At 42.3% G+C, this 14972-nt stretch overlaps 1 protein-coding gene across 1 annotated transcript in view; it reads left to right on the top strand.

Moving 5' to 3' along the window:
- The window catches only part of C2H10orf67 (chromosome 2 C10orf67 homolog), a 123918-nt gene that overhangs the window by 72976 nt on the left and 35970 nt on the right, over window positions 1-14972 (top strand). The window contains exon 13 of the mRNA XM_050939114.1: window positions 13435-13522. Coding sequence (XP_050795071.1) covers window positions 13435-13522 — 88 coding nt within the window. The remainder of the gene's footprint in view (window positions 1-13434; window positions 13523-14972) is intronic.

Genomic DNA, 14972 nt, shown 5'->3' on the forward strand with positions numbered 1-14972 from the left:
TGCTCCCCAGGACCCCTTACCAGCAGCAGGAGCTCGCAGCCACGACATCTGGCCAGAGCCAGGTGTGCTCCCCATGCTGCCCAGCGGGAGCAGCAGACCAGAGGGTGGCTCGCATGGCAGCATGGCTGCAGGGGAGGAGGGGGAATGGGGGAGGGGCCAGGGACTAGCCTCCATGTCCGGGAGCTCAGGGGCCGGGCAGGACAGTTGGCCCGTGGGCCGTAGTTTGCTAACATCTATCTTAGATCTTTATCCTTCACTACTTTTTCTCTCTCCTTCAAGGATCATATTCTTCCTCTTTTTTGCTTGTCTTTTCCTTTTGATCCTTTTACTCCTTCCCAGTCCCTCCTCTGCATCTCTTTCCCTCAGCCAACCTTCTTCTCTGTTCTGCCCATCTTCTCGAAGCTTCTCTCTTCCCTTCACTCTGCCACTTCTCCAACTGCAAAAGTCTCATGTTAGTACTCTTCATACTGGGCCTTCTGTTGAACTTATTAGATGGTGCTGCCCTGTAGAGAAGTGTACAGAGTTGCCTAGTCTAAGGTGTGAGTAGTTCTCCTCCTATCCACATCTGATAGTATCATAAGATAAAGATGCACAAAAAACCCCAAACCTGACTAAACATGTTTAGAAAGACTTCTTGCATTGCGTTTCATTGCTCCAATGAGTGGTGGTCACAATTATATTTATCTTAGCTACTTATATGCCCCCCAATTATTGTAATATATGAGCCATATTAGGAAAAAAGTACTATCATCATTATATACTATATGAGATCTAACTTGATGAGAAATGTAACGTACTCTCTTAATAGTATCACTAAGCACTTTTATAAGTTGAGCCTGCTAAAGTTAGAGGTGAACGTGTGGTTTTGTACATGTCTAATCACTTTAACACCATAAAAAATAGATTCATTTTGACAGATATTCTGTTTACAGAGAGATACATAACCAGAATACAGGAAGAATCTTGTTTTGCCTCAGTTTTTCTGATATTTTATAGAAGTACTGTGCATAATAAACTGTCTTTTTTTCCATAAAAATTTGACTACTAGAGTTTGGCAGGAACTGGTTTTCCCATCACCTTAATATTTTCAAGAGTTCAAATTTTTTCCCACCTCAAATTTGGATCAGAATTGGAAATCTTGAAAATACATGTGAAACAGAAAAACAATTATTTTGAGGGGGCTGGAGGGTAGTTAAAACGAAAGCTTTCATTTTGATAATTTCAGAAGTTTTCATTTTGGTTTTGACTTATTTGAAAAACTTTAATTTGGTTTAATTAGCTTACATTTCTACACAAAAATCAGAAACCGAATTTTTTAATTTTTACAGTTTAGGAACTTTTTTCTTGATTTTTTTTTTTTAAGTCAAACGTGATAGCTTCAATTTTGACAAACTGTCCGTTTTTGAAAAAAACAGATTCATTACAAAATTTCTGACCAGCTGTAGTGACTATCTGAAGAGCACACAGGCTTGAGCTTGCATTTAACCCTTTTGTTATTTTTATAAATTATATTTTTTCTTTATTATTCTCATGTTTCTACTGCATATAAATATAAAATATGAGAGCCCTCTTGTGGTGAAAATAATACTTGTCAATTTTATAGATGTTGATCAGACTGTGTGGCCTAGTGGATAAAGTGCCTGCCAAATATTTAGAATATATTGCATGTAGGCCCTTTAAAATTTATACTTTTTATTCTTTTTTTTTCAGCTTTTTCCATCAATTAAATTAAAAATTAATTCTTGGCAGTTTTCCTTTTTAAGTGACTTTAGTGCTCATGAAAGTTACCGCTTTGAGAGTACAAGAGATTGATGTCCTCTGTTCATTTACAGACATAAGTAGAGGACAGCAAGGCATACTCACACTTTTGGCCTTTCTTCTAAGATTCCCATGAAAGATGCCAGTTAGCATCAATTGTGATGGTGGTTTTTGCGATGTGGACACTTGTATGCTAGTTACTCTACTAAAACTAACAATTTATTTCGTATAGGCTACCAAATAGCTGTTAGATAGAATTGTCTTTCAGCCGCTATTGACCTGAGGCTAGAATCTGACTGGTGATTTTGGAACAGAAGATTATATGGGCTAGATTGACAAAGGGACTTAGGTCCCTAGAAAATCACTGGGAGTCACAAAGCCTGAGCTAGGCACTCAAGCTGCCCATACAATGGAAGGGAGGGAGACACCTAAGACTGGGATTCACAAAAACCAGCATGTTAGATGGAGAGCCATCTAAATTAACCAATGGGAGATGCCAAGCAGAGGGGTGTGCCCTCAGCCATACCCATCTCAGGGAGTTTGGTGCCTATCGCTGCTTGGAATTCAGCTGGGAACTCTCTCCTGAAGTCAGGTGCTGCTGGGACTGGGGAGGAAGGGAGGTATGGAGGAGCTCCATCAGAACTTTTAGCTCCGCAATCAAAACTCATGTGGGATGTGGGAGACCCCTGGATCCAGTTCTCCCCTCTGCCTGAGGAGAAGGGATTTGTACAGGAATCTGCCATCTCTCAGGTGAATACTCTAACCACTGAGTTCCTTCATTCTCTCCTGGTGAATCTGCTCCACTGTGGATAAATAATTAGAGTCATTAGGGGGCTGGAACCTGGGTCTCCTACATCCTAGGTGAGTGCCATTCTCTTGTTTGTTTGTTTCTCTCTCCCTCCTTCACCCCCGATGACTCTTTTAAATATTTAAACACAGTAGAATAGTTTCAACAGGAGATATTGAGGGAGTCCCACATCAGAATATCCCATGGCAGAGAGGTTAGGGCACTCACCTAAGAAGTAACAAATCCCTTCTCCCCTTCAGGCAGATGGGGGACTTAAACAGGAGTCTGCCACAACCCAGGTGAGTCCCCTAACCACTGGGCTAAAAGTTATGAGGGAGGTCCTTCTCCCCTCAAACCCCCAACAATTTGTGTGCAGGGCCCAATCCAATAAGCATAATTAGAGGATAGCTACTGGATTGAGCTCCACAGGAGCGTTGAGCAGAGGAATGCAATCTTCCCCTGGTTTTTGCATCGCACTTGGCCTTAGCAGTCTGGATGTCTAGACTGGAGCAGTAGTGTGTATGCCCAGAGGGAGGAATATAGGCAACTAGGGAACTTTTACTGCAAAAATGTAGGTACCTGCAGGATTCAGCAGCAGCTGAGCAGGTATTTGTGAATATCAGTGGTGCCTGATTCTGGGATTTAGCTGCCTAAAGTGGCAGGTGTCTATCTCCTTTGTGAGTCTAGCCCTATATCTCGTTACTAATCACCTAAGACATACAGTGCAAAAAAAAAATCTAAACCAAAACATTTCACGTATAAGAAAAGACAAATTAAACTACTGGGTAATTTTAATAATCTAAACTTGTAATTTGAAACATCAGAAAAACAAACAGCCAGTTACTCTATATATAGAAAAGATGAAATATTTAAATAGTTAAATCAGACAAGACACAATTTATGGCTAACTTGAACCACCTCACTCTGCCATATTTCAGAGTTCCTATTTGTGGTTTTATAAATATTAGCAAAAGTGGTCAAGTTAGCACTGCTGTGTTTCGTTTAATTTGCTCATTTAACATTACTGTTCTTATAGATATACCATGCCCTCATAATGGATGAGACAATATTTACATTTCTCCTTCTGCTAATAATGGCAGTTATCTGTCCAGTCAAACTCCAGAACTGGTCAGATATGAGGGACCACGTCTGACTGGATTTGATTCCTGATATGGTGGAAATCCAATATTTTAGCAGCTGTGAGATTCTGCCTGAAGATTTCCACAGTTCTAAAAAGAGAGCCAATAAAAAAGCTGGTAATTCTAAATTAATCTGTGACCAAAAGCTTCCAGTGGTGCCACCCTTTATCTGGTTTGGATTGTTACCTTTAATAATGCTCTATGGAAATTGACATAAGCTCCCCAAATTAGCAAAACAGGTGCCACCTTTTTAGCAAGTTCAATAAACACATCTGGAAAGACCACAGACTCCCTAAAGGTGCCAAGTTTATAATGTAATTAACAGTCATTCTAACCACCTTGAATTGTGTTTCTGGTGCTTGGTAGCTGAATACATCTACACTGCAATGTAAACCCATGGTTAGCAGAACTTCAGTTAGCAGACTCTGGTTTTGTTAACTTAGAACTTGAGCATCTACACTCATTTGTAACACGAGGAATTGTTGAACCCTGGGTCCAAATGTGGGACAGCAGGGTCTACACTGCACTACGGAGGCCTGAGTCCAACCCCCCATATCCCAGATTTCCTAACACTCTCCCTAAATGAAGCCTCTCCAGCCTTTTGTGGTGCAGTATGGGAAAACTTGACTGTTCACCAAACGTGATTGTCTAGAGGACAAAGAAAGTCAGCCCATCGAATTGTGGAATACTTTTGGCAGACCCCCAGAGTATGAGTCCAGTTGTGCTGTGTCTACACTGCAAAGCAATAGAGCTTGAACTGTGGGTCCTGGCTTGACTCAGATCCTCCACCTCTGGGAGGTCCTGGGTCCAAGCCCTGAGTTAGCACAATGTGTGTACATACAGATAGAGGAGGTTAGGTTTGAGCCAGAGTTGAAACCCTGGGTTTACATTGCAGTGTAGACATATCCAATGAGGCTTTCCCTCTGCATTACTTCTAGGATTCTTTGTGTAACACTGACAGACCCCAGTCGTTGGCAGGCAGGATTGAACCTGGGACCTCTGGAGCTTAGTGCATGAGCCTCTACTGCATGCGCTACAAGTCATATAGCTTGTAGCTAAGCTTGTAGAGCGCTCGTTAATCTCTAAGTGGTTTCATTGCCAGTAGAAGGGACAGTGCACCACATCCAGGAGGTGTGTGGGTTATATACTTCCCCTAGCTGAGGAAGCGCATCCCAAGCTTCAGAAACTTCCCCGTTGAAATCCCGGATGAAACCCTACTTGTAACACCAACAGACCCCAGTCATTGGCGAGTGAGACCAAACCTAGGACCTCTGGAGCTTAGTGCATGAGTCTCTACTGCATGAGCTAAAAGCTCACTGTCTTCCCCCTCACCCCGGCAATTGAACGACAGAACTTTTGTCTTTCAGAGTTGTTAACCCCCCTGATTCCCAAGACAAAAGTTTTGCCACGACAAGTGCTAGTGTGAACGGCTCGTTGTCGGCAGGAGCTCTCTCTTGCCAACAATGCAAATGCCGCTCGTTGGGGGTGGACTTTTTTTTCGGCAGGAGAGCCGAAAAACAGTGGCCACACCGCACAACTTTTAGCGGCATGATTGTGGCAACAGCCATGTTGCTAAAAGCTGTGTAGTGTAGACAAAGCCTTAAGTGGTCTTGGTGCCACTAGATGAGACAGAACACCGCACCCCGGAGGCATGTGGATTATATTTGCATTAATTGATATGACTGTTTCTAGAGTTAAATTTTTTGATCTGCCAAAGCTACTATTATCCTGGGCATTTTGTCTAAATGTCTTGTGAAAAGTTTTCTGTAATGAGAGGTCATGTTAACATTACAACTGGCATGTGAAAATCCTAGCATCAGATCAAATAGAGAACAGTGGTCAGGAAACAAATGCCCATCTTTGAAATGAACGTATTTGAGAACCTCAGCTTGAAAAAGTCTCTTTTCCTAAGATTCCAGACAAACTAGTATCCCTTTCCCATCACCTTGACACACTGATTCTTAAATAATGAGGGATATGGAAGATTTATGTCTAAATAAAAATAGCATTTACCTTTGAGTTAAGACTACAAATATGGATCTTGTTATTTAAAGTTCATTTGATTATTGTATCTGCACTAAAACCTGGTTATTAGTTGTTGTACAGGCAGAAGGTATACTATCGTTTGTCAATAACTTTCTCAGGATGTTGTGTTGTTGTTGTTGTATTATTAATTGCTAAGTGCTGAAAATGTGCTGAGCGCTGGACAAGTCAACAAAAAATCAAGATTATCTCTAGTCCAAAGAGCTTGCCATCAGAGAGACGGACATAGAAAGACAGAATGCAGAGGAAGTAATTACCCTTATATGAATTTTTCTCTTAAACTAACATTTTTCATCTCTTTTAGGCCTTCCTTCATCAAAAGGTTTTCCCATAGCATATTTTCCTTCTTTTAAAGAAATGGAAAAATATTATGGCTGTTCAGCTTACCTCATTTAAACTGAACCATGAGAAATTAGCTAGTAGTTCTTCTTCAGGTGGTTGCAGACATATATTCCACTCACGTGTGTGCATGCCCAGCATGCTGGAGCCAGAGAACTTTGTCTAGCAGGTGCACATGCCTTCGTAGCCCCTCTCCTGGCTATTTAAGGGCAGCACCATTCTGATCTCTCTCAGTTCCTTTGCACTGCTGCAGCTGGAGTCAGAGCATTCTGTATGGTATTTTACCTCATCCTTTTGTTATCTGAGGTTTCCCTCTCTTTTTCTGAATATAGTTAGCTAATTAGAGTTAGCAGTACCCTTAGTGGTAGATTAGTTTAGTAATTTTAATAGTAAGATTTTCCCTGGCATTATGCCTTCTCCAGGTTTCAAACACTGTCCTTCTTGGGGTAGCTATCCCCAAAAGTGGTCCCCCATACTTGGTGCTTGTTGTGTTTGGGAAAGGGGAATATTAAGGAAAAGTGCTCCATTTGTAAATCCTTCAAAAAGAGAATGCAGATGGCTAGAGAATTAGGCCTCAAGCAGCATCTTATAGAGCAAACTATGGGGCCCACATCAGTGCCAGGATCCTCCTCAGATCACCAGCCCCGTCAGAGGGCTTTGGTGCTGCCACAAGTTGCTGTTATGCAGCCAGACTTTGACTCTTCTCCAAGGGGAAGAAACTGTTCTCCTTGATCTCCTTCCCTGAGAAGGAGGACTCATAACACTGACCGTAGCCACTCCAAAGCTTGAAAAGAGTCGTCTTCTTCACCTAAGAGGAGTACTGGGAAGCACTAGGATTCCTCGAGTGCTCAAGGTAGAGCGGGGCTGTCTACATACTCTCTGGTACCAAGATGGAATCATTCCAGCACTGTACCATTGACTCCTGTATCATCTATGTGTTGGCCATTGAATCTGGTACCGACATAGTCAATCTCAACACTCATTATATTGACCCCACAAGCTTTTCAAGCAGCAGCAGATTTATTCTGCTTCTCTGTTACAGACTCACCTTTGGTACAGGAGTCCTCGACTGTGCTGGTATTGTCTGTCACTGTGGCCCCAGAATCTGTATCAGCACCAAGGGATCTGTTGTTGGTACTATTTCTTTCTTCAGCACCACAGACAATTTCAGTTTCTACAGGCCCGGTATGGACCAGATCTGCAGAGGCAGTACCGGCCCCTACTTCGATACCAATGCCTTTTCCAGCACCGAGTGTTAGTTCTGCCTGAATGGCACTACTTGTAGTCAAAGCACTGGTTGCTATGCATCCGTAAATACCAGTTTGACCCCCATACTGGGTTTCAGATGAGTTGGGACATTTGATGCCTCCATGAGGGATGCCTTCTCCATTTGCATTGGACTATGTGGGAAGTGCCTTGTGTTCTAGCTCAGAGTCATCCTCTGCCTTTTCCTTCTCCATCCAGTCTTCAAGATCTCCGGGGCATTACCATCAATACAGGCCTGCATGGATACTTCAGCTACAGTCTGTGTTTGTCTGATGTTGCTAGGTCATATGGCTGCATGTGGTAATCTAGTCTAGCATATGAGATTGCGCCTTTGTCCTCTTCAAAGCTAGTTAAAGATGATTTATCTCCCAAATTGTCAGCTGGTGGATAGTATAGTACAAGTGCAACCACCAGAACATAGGATTGCATCCCTGACCATCTTGGCTAATAGTCATTGATGGACCTATCCTCCGTGAATTTATCTAATTCTGTTTTGAACTCAGTTATACTTTTGGCCTTTCCAACACCACCTGGCAATGAGTTCCACTAGTTGTGCGTTATGTGAAGAAGTACTTCCCTCTTCCTATGCTTGTTTTAGACCTGCTGCCTCTTAATTTCATTGGCTGACCAGTAGTTCTTGTGTTACGTGAAGGGGTAAATAACACTTCCTTATATACTTTTTCACACCATTCATGATTTCATAGACCACTATCATATCCCCCCTCAGTCATCTCTTTTCCAAGTTGAACAATCCCAATCTTTTTAATCTCTCCTTGTATGGAAGCTGTTCCATACCCTTAATAATTTTTGCTGCCCTTCTTTGTATTTTTCCCTTTCCCTTACACCTCTGCCCACATATAGCATGGTCCTCGGGAGCCAAAAAATCTCACTGCATTATAGATGAGGCCATGTTATATCAGGGTAGGGAGAGGAACTACTCCCCACCCCAGCTCACCTCTTCTCTGCCTCCACCTCCTCCCTGAGCACACAGCCGCTGCTCTGCTTCTCCCTCCCTCCCTCCCTTCCAGACTTGCCACGCCAATCAGCTGTTAGGCCCGGCTAGCCTGGAGGAGGGGAGGAGGGAAGCGGAGCGGCAGCGACAGTGAGCTCAGGAGAGGAGGCGGAGATGAGATACTGCTCCCCGCTCTTTGTCTGTGCCCCCTATTATTTGCTGCGGCCCTCCCTGGGGCCCCCCACCCCAGCTCACCTCCGTTCCACCTCCTCCTATCAGCGCGCCACAGCTCCGCTTCTCTCCCCTCCCTCTCTCCCTCCCAGACCTGCTGCACCAATCAGCTATTTGGTGCGTCAAGCCTGAGAGGGAGGAGAAGCGAAGCTGAGCAGTGTGCTCATGGGAGGAGGAGGAGGAGGCGGAGTGGAGGTGAGTTGGGGAGGGAAGCGGTTCCTCTGTGCCCTCCCTTACTTGCCTTCGCCCCTCCTGCCCCAGCTCACCTCCACTTCGCCCCCGCCTCCTCCCACGAGCGCGCCTGGAAGGAGGAGAAGCAGAGCTGTGGCGCGCTCATGGGAGGAGGCGTAGCGGAGGTGAGCTGGGGCAGGGGGCCCCCGGAGAGGGCTGCAGCAAGTAACAGGTGGGCGCAGAGGAACCGCTTGCGGTAACATGAATTCGGATATAACGAGGTAAAGCAGCCCCGTCCCCTAGAGTGCTGCTTTACCGCGTTATATCAGAATTCACATTATGTTGGACCGCATTATATCAGGGTAGAGGTGTATATCTTTTTTGAGATGGGACCACCAGAACTGTCCGCAGTATTCAAGGCGTGGGCATACCGTGGATTTATATAGTTGTATTATTATCTATCCCTTTCCTAATGGTTCCTAACATTCTGTTTGCTTTTTTGACTGCCTCTGCACATTGAGCAGATGTTTTCAGAGACCATTCATAATGACTCCAAGATCTCTTTCTTGAGTGGTAACAGCCAGTTTAGACCCCATCATTTTGTATGTATAGTTGGAATTATGTTTTCCAATGTACATTATTTTGCATTTATCAGTATTGAATTTCATCAACCATTTTGTTGTCCAGTCACCCAGTTTTGTGAGATCCCTTTGTAACTCTTCACAGTCTGCTTTGGACTAGAATAATTTTGTGTCATTTGTAAACTTTGCCACCTCACTCTTTACCCCTTTCTCTAGATCATTTATGAATTTGCTGAACACCATTGGTCCCATTAGAGATCCCTGAAGGATTTCACTATTTACCTTTCTCCATTCTGAAAACAGACATTTATTCCTACCTTTTGTTTCCTGTCTTTTCAGCAGTTGCTGATCCATCAGAGAACCTTCCCTCCTATCTCATGTTTGCTTAATAACCTTTAGTAAGGGAGCTTGTCAAAGGTTTTCTGAAAGGCCAAGTGCACTATATCCACTGGCCTTGTCCATATGTTTGTTGACCCCTTCAAAGATTTCTAATAGATTAATGAAGCACGATTTCCCTTTACAGAAGCCATGTTGACTCTTCCTCCAACAAGTCATATTTATCTATGTGTCTGATAACTCTGTTCTTTACTATAGTTTCAACCAATTTGCCTGCTGTGGAAGTTAAGCTTACTGGCCTGTAATTGCCAGGATAGCCTCTGGAGCCCTTTTTAAAAATTGGCGTCATTAATTATTCTCCAGTCATCTGATACAGAAGCTCATTTAAGCGGTAGGATACATACCACAGTTAGTAGTTTACACTTTCATATTTTATATTTGAGTTCCTTCAGAACAGTTGGGTGAATACCATCATGTCCTGATGATTTATTACTATTTAATTTATCTCTGACCTTCTCAGTCTATCTGTTCAGTCTCGCAGAACTCTTCACCCTCCTTCTCAACCTACTGGCAAACCACTGTCAGATTTGGTGTCCAGCACTGAGCAGTCTGCACCTCCTGGCATAGATGAGGAGGAAGGATGATGTTTTGAATCAGTTCAGCAAGTCCTAATTAAAAGGAGAAAACCCTCTACTAGGACTACCTATTTGGACAAGTGGAAGTGTTTTTCAGTTTGGTCACTGGGTCAAGGAATTCAGCCAAGACTAGCCTGCATTCAGGACCTTTTGGATTACCTGTTACATCTGAAGTCCGCAGGTCTGCGTCTCAGGTCATTGAAGGTGTGATTTTGGCATTCAATCCTCCGATACAAGGAAAGTCATTTTTTTCCAGCTACATGTAGTCAGATTTCTGAAATGTGTTGTCTGTCTCTTTCTATGTCTGAAAAAAATGGTTCTTTTGTGAGACCATAAATACTGGCTGCCCTCATGGAACCTCCATTTGAGTCCCTTTCAACTTGCTCTGTGTCCCTCCATTACTGAAAGACAGCTTTTCTTACTACCATAAAATCCACAAGAATAGGGAACAGCAGCGCCTAATGGCAGGGCTTCCGTATGTGCAGTTTTTCCAAGACAAAGTGGCCCTAGGGCCACATCCAAAAAAAATTTCTGAAGCGTTTTCAGAGTTTCACCTTAACCAATCAATATACTTACCTGTATTTATTCCTAAGCCACACTCGAGTGCAGATGAACACTGCCTTCACGCATTGGATGTGAGACGATGCTTGGCACACTATTTGAAAAGGGCTAAACCATTTTGTTCATCGCCTTGGCTTTTTGTCTCCTATGTGGATTGTGTGAAGGGTCAGGCAGTCTCTTCAAAGACAATTTCTGGTTGGACCACCACCTGCATTATAACGGCATATGGGATAGCTCAGACCACACCACCACATGTCCACAGAGACTGGTGGCTCATTCATTCAGTGAGGGCCCGAGTGGCTTTGTCCACATTCCTCAGTGATGTTTCTGTATTGGATATTTTCAGGGCTGCTACCTGGCCTTCAGTGCATATTTTTACCAAACATTATGCTCATAGGTTCTGGAACAAGGAGTGCAGAGGTGGGGGCGGGAGTGCAGCACCCCCTGGCTTGAAATGGTTTCCATTCTATACAGGGTTTACAGTTTGGTTCAATGGCTTTCAGCACCCCCACAATAAAAATTGTTCCAGCACCCCTAATTATGCTATTACAACTGTTGTTTTTGGAGATGTGGATAGAGGGGTGTATTCCACAGCCCACTTTTCATCCCCTCTTGTTGCCTGATTTGTTGATTGTATATTCATTATATTACTGATGTGAGTTTCCCCAGTTAGCACTCTAAAATTTGGTAGGTTATTGCCCTAAGATCAGGCCCTGTATTACCAGAATTACTGTTCAGTTGGGAACCCTGATGTTCACAGTTGCAACACTCACACTTAGGAAATCACACTATATTTATAATAATTTGTTTTTAATATAGTTAGCAAATTCACAAACACTCAAGCTCAGCATGGCAAATAGAAAGGATGCAGAATGAGCTGAGTATCCATATACTTACCCTATCCCTTGCAAAACCACCTGAATTGTTAATTATTTTCCTTATCTTCCCCCTCAGCATCATCAGTAGTCACCATCCTGGCATCTCTCCAGGCACACAGGCCAGGATACAGCTGTTATAATGTGTTATACTGACAATACTATACCTAATACATGTTCAGTAGGAGTTTCAGTGCCTTTTTCTTGTTTATAATTCTTAACCCTACTCATGTTGGGATGCTCTTCTCCCAGAGGTTATTAATCCTTTTACCTCAAGCTTATTAGCGCATATATCAGTTAGTTAGCATGTCATTCTTGTAACCAGACATTTGCTGATGTCCTTAACTAAAAATATCCCAAACTGGTATAAACTAGCATCTTGTGATTACCTATCAGCAGTTTGCAACACTTGTGATTATTGCAAAACAATAAACAAAGTTTTGTGCCATCTTGTGACTTAAGGTCATTGTTAGTTTACTTACTTATGCTAACTTATTGAGCAACTGCTCTTATGCTGTAAGGCCTTATACTATGGGAACTGCTTAAGCATTCTTATAGTTCTATGCCTATAGGTCTCATGCATTTCTGCTATCAGTTCCTTATGCCTTTTTCCTTTAATGATCATTATACAGTAAGTATTGCATGGCTGTATACCCACTGCATGTGTTACACTCTGCATCAGAGCTTCAGTTTTGGATTTTGGTGGGAATGAGTTGAGGGGGGCACCGCCCCTTGGGAGTGGCTACAACATAAAATTACAATAGATTTATAAAGCCTGATATTTTAAAGCTGTGAATATGTTCTGTTCCTCAAGGATTTTTCAGCTCCACAGAGTGTGGTATTGTATCAATACATTTAGTGTATATATCTAGCAATATGCACAACTTATTACTGAATATTTATTGACTTTTTGCTCTCATTCTCTCTTGTGTGTTTGCTTCATTAAGCCTGAGGCTTGTAAAAGGAACACTCATGAGAATTGTTTCTTGCTGGTCAGTAAAAAGATGTATTTGTCATAGGATGTGAGAGGGATTAGCAGACTGTCTCATCCCATTATTTCAGTTCTTTCTGCAAGTACAGCAAACATCATGAGTCATATAGTCATTTATGTAAGATGTCTTCATATTCCTTCTGTTGTATTAAAAAGCAGTACCGTGTTTTAAAATGTACACAAGTTTTACTTTATATTTTTCCATTTTTAACTTGATCTGTTCTTTTCTTTCTCTTGTTATTTTCATTTTTTTAATGAAAGTATTTTCTGTACTCTGTGTTGGCTCTGATGATCTTATGGGAGGGCAAGGTGTTTAGGGCTGGTCTCCATAGCAAGTGAGTGCACAGCATGTTAGTACACTGTAGATTCACACACTGGATTGGCACACACTAATTCTCTATGGAGACAAGCCCTTAATCATAGCTTTTATTTTGCTTGTTTGGTTGGTTTTTTGTTGTATATGTTAAGGTCTTCAAGTTTTGCAAAGAGAGCTGCCATATTCACAAATGTACTTATTTGCATAGTTAAAATATATTAAAACACCTTAACACATAATATCACAGAATTCTTCACAGCATCATGTGTAATCTAAAGGGAAATGGAAAGTTTCTAATGCAAGATATGTAGAGATGTATCTCTAGAGAGAGATATTTTAACTAATTCATCAATTGTAATTATTCGCAATGACATCCTACATTATAATCGATATATGTTTACATTTTTAATTTAACAGAGAGACTCTTTTTTTTTTTTTTTTTTTTTTTTTCAGCCTGCATGCCATTAAGGATGAGATGTTTCTTAGACATACTTTGTACCGTCAGGCAGCAGCATTTAACCATGCATCCCTCAATCAACCCGTATGTAAAAACAACTATGCAATTGATTGTTTTTTAATGTTTTGTTTTTATTGGAAGGTTCTAACCTTCTAACACTGCAAAGCCTAGTAATAAACTTATATTATGAAGCCAAGCAAATCCAAAAGCAAGAATAAGAAAGATACAAAAGTGATTTACTGCTGAGAGGGTGTGAGGGAGATTCCCACACATGAGCCATTCTTTTTAGGTGACAAATCTGAGGAATTGTCCCAGATTGAGGTGTTAGTAGAAGCAGTTTTGGAACAAATTAATAAATTACCCAGTAATGAGTCACCAGGACCTAATGGTATTCACCCAATACTTTTGAAGAAACTCAAATATGAAATTGCAGAACTGCCAACTGTGGCATGTAACGTATGTGCCAGATGACTGGAGGACAGCTAATGTAACATTGATTTTTTTTAAAAGGCTCCAGGAGTGATCCTGGCACTTACAAGCCAGTAAGCCTATCTTCTATATCAGGCAAATTGGTTGAAATTATAATAAAGAACAGAGTTATCAGACAAATAGATGAACATGATTTGTTTGGGAAGAGTCTTTTGTAAATGGAAATTATGTCTCACCAATCTATTAGAAATCTTGAGGGGGCAGAGGTGAAAGTAAGCCAGTCCAGTCCGGTACGGTGTACTGGCAAGAGCCAGTATGCCATGCCAGACCGCATCGGCTTCTGCAGCAGGGATTTAAAGGGCTCTGCGGGGAGCCCCGAGCTCTTTAAATCCCAGCCCTCAGCTCCGGCAGCAGGGCAGGGGCCGGCATTTAAAGCGCTCCTCCAAGCTTCCCGCCGAGTCACAATTCATTCCCTAATCTGCTCCTGAGGCAGTGCAACTACGTGCTGTCCCTTACTTGAGTCAGACTGTGTTCTTACAATGTAGCCCTTAGGAATATGACACACACATGCACATGCATGCTATTAAAAAAAGGACCTAAGAGAAAGTGTTTGGCAAAATAGAAATGGAAGGTTTATTGTTTAAAAGTATCAGAGGGGTAGCCGTGTTAGTCTGGATCTGTAAAAGCAGCAAAGAGTCCTGTGGCACCTTATAGACTAACAGACTTTTTGGAGCATGAACTTTCGTGGGTGAATACCCACTTCGTCAGATGCATGTCACGAAGTGGGTATTCACCCACGAAAGCTCATGCTCCAAAACGTCTGTTAGTCTGTAAGGTGCCACAGGACACTCTGCTGCTTTTATTGTTTAAAACTCACTTACTGCTTGGCAACTGAACTTACACAAAGAGGAAAACATTTATTTCATTCACATAGAGTTGTGTGTGCTCTGTCCAATTTGTGCTGCTCTGGCAGTGTAAAGGGGATGGGTCTGATGACCTGGTCCTTCAGCTTGATCAGATCTGTGATCAGCCATAGCTCTCATCTCCACTGGACTTTCCCAATAGAGCTAGTAGTCTTAACACTCAGACAACAGTACTTGGCACT

Source organism: Gopherus flavomarginatus, chromosome 2, assembly GCF_025201925.1.
Source record: "Gopherus flavomarginatus isolate rGopFla2 chromosome 2, rGopFla2.mat.asm, whole genome shotgun sequence".
NCBI lineage: Eukaryota > Metazoa > Chordata > Testudines > Testudinidae > Gopherus > Gopherus flavomarginatus.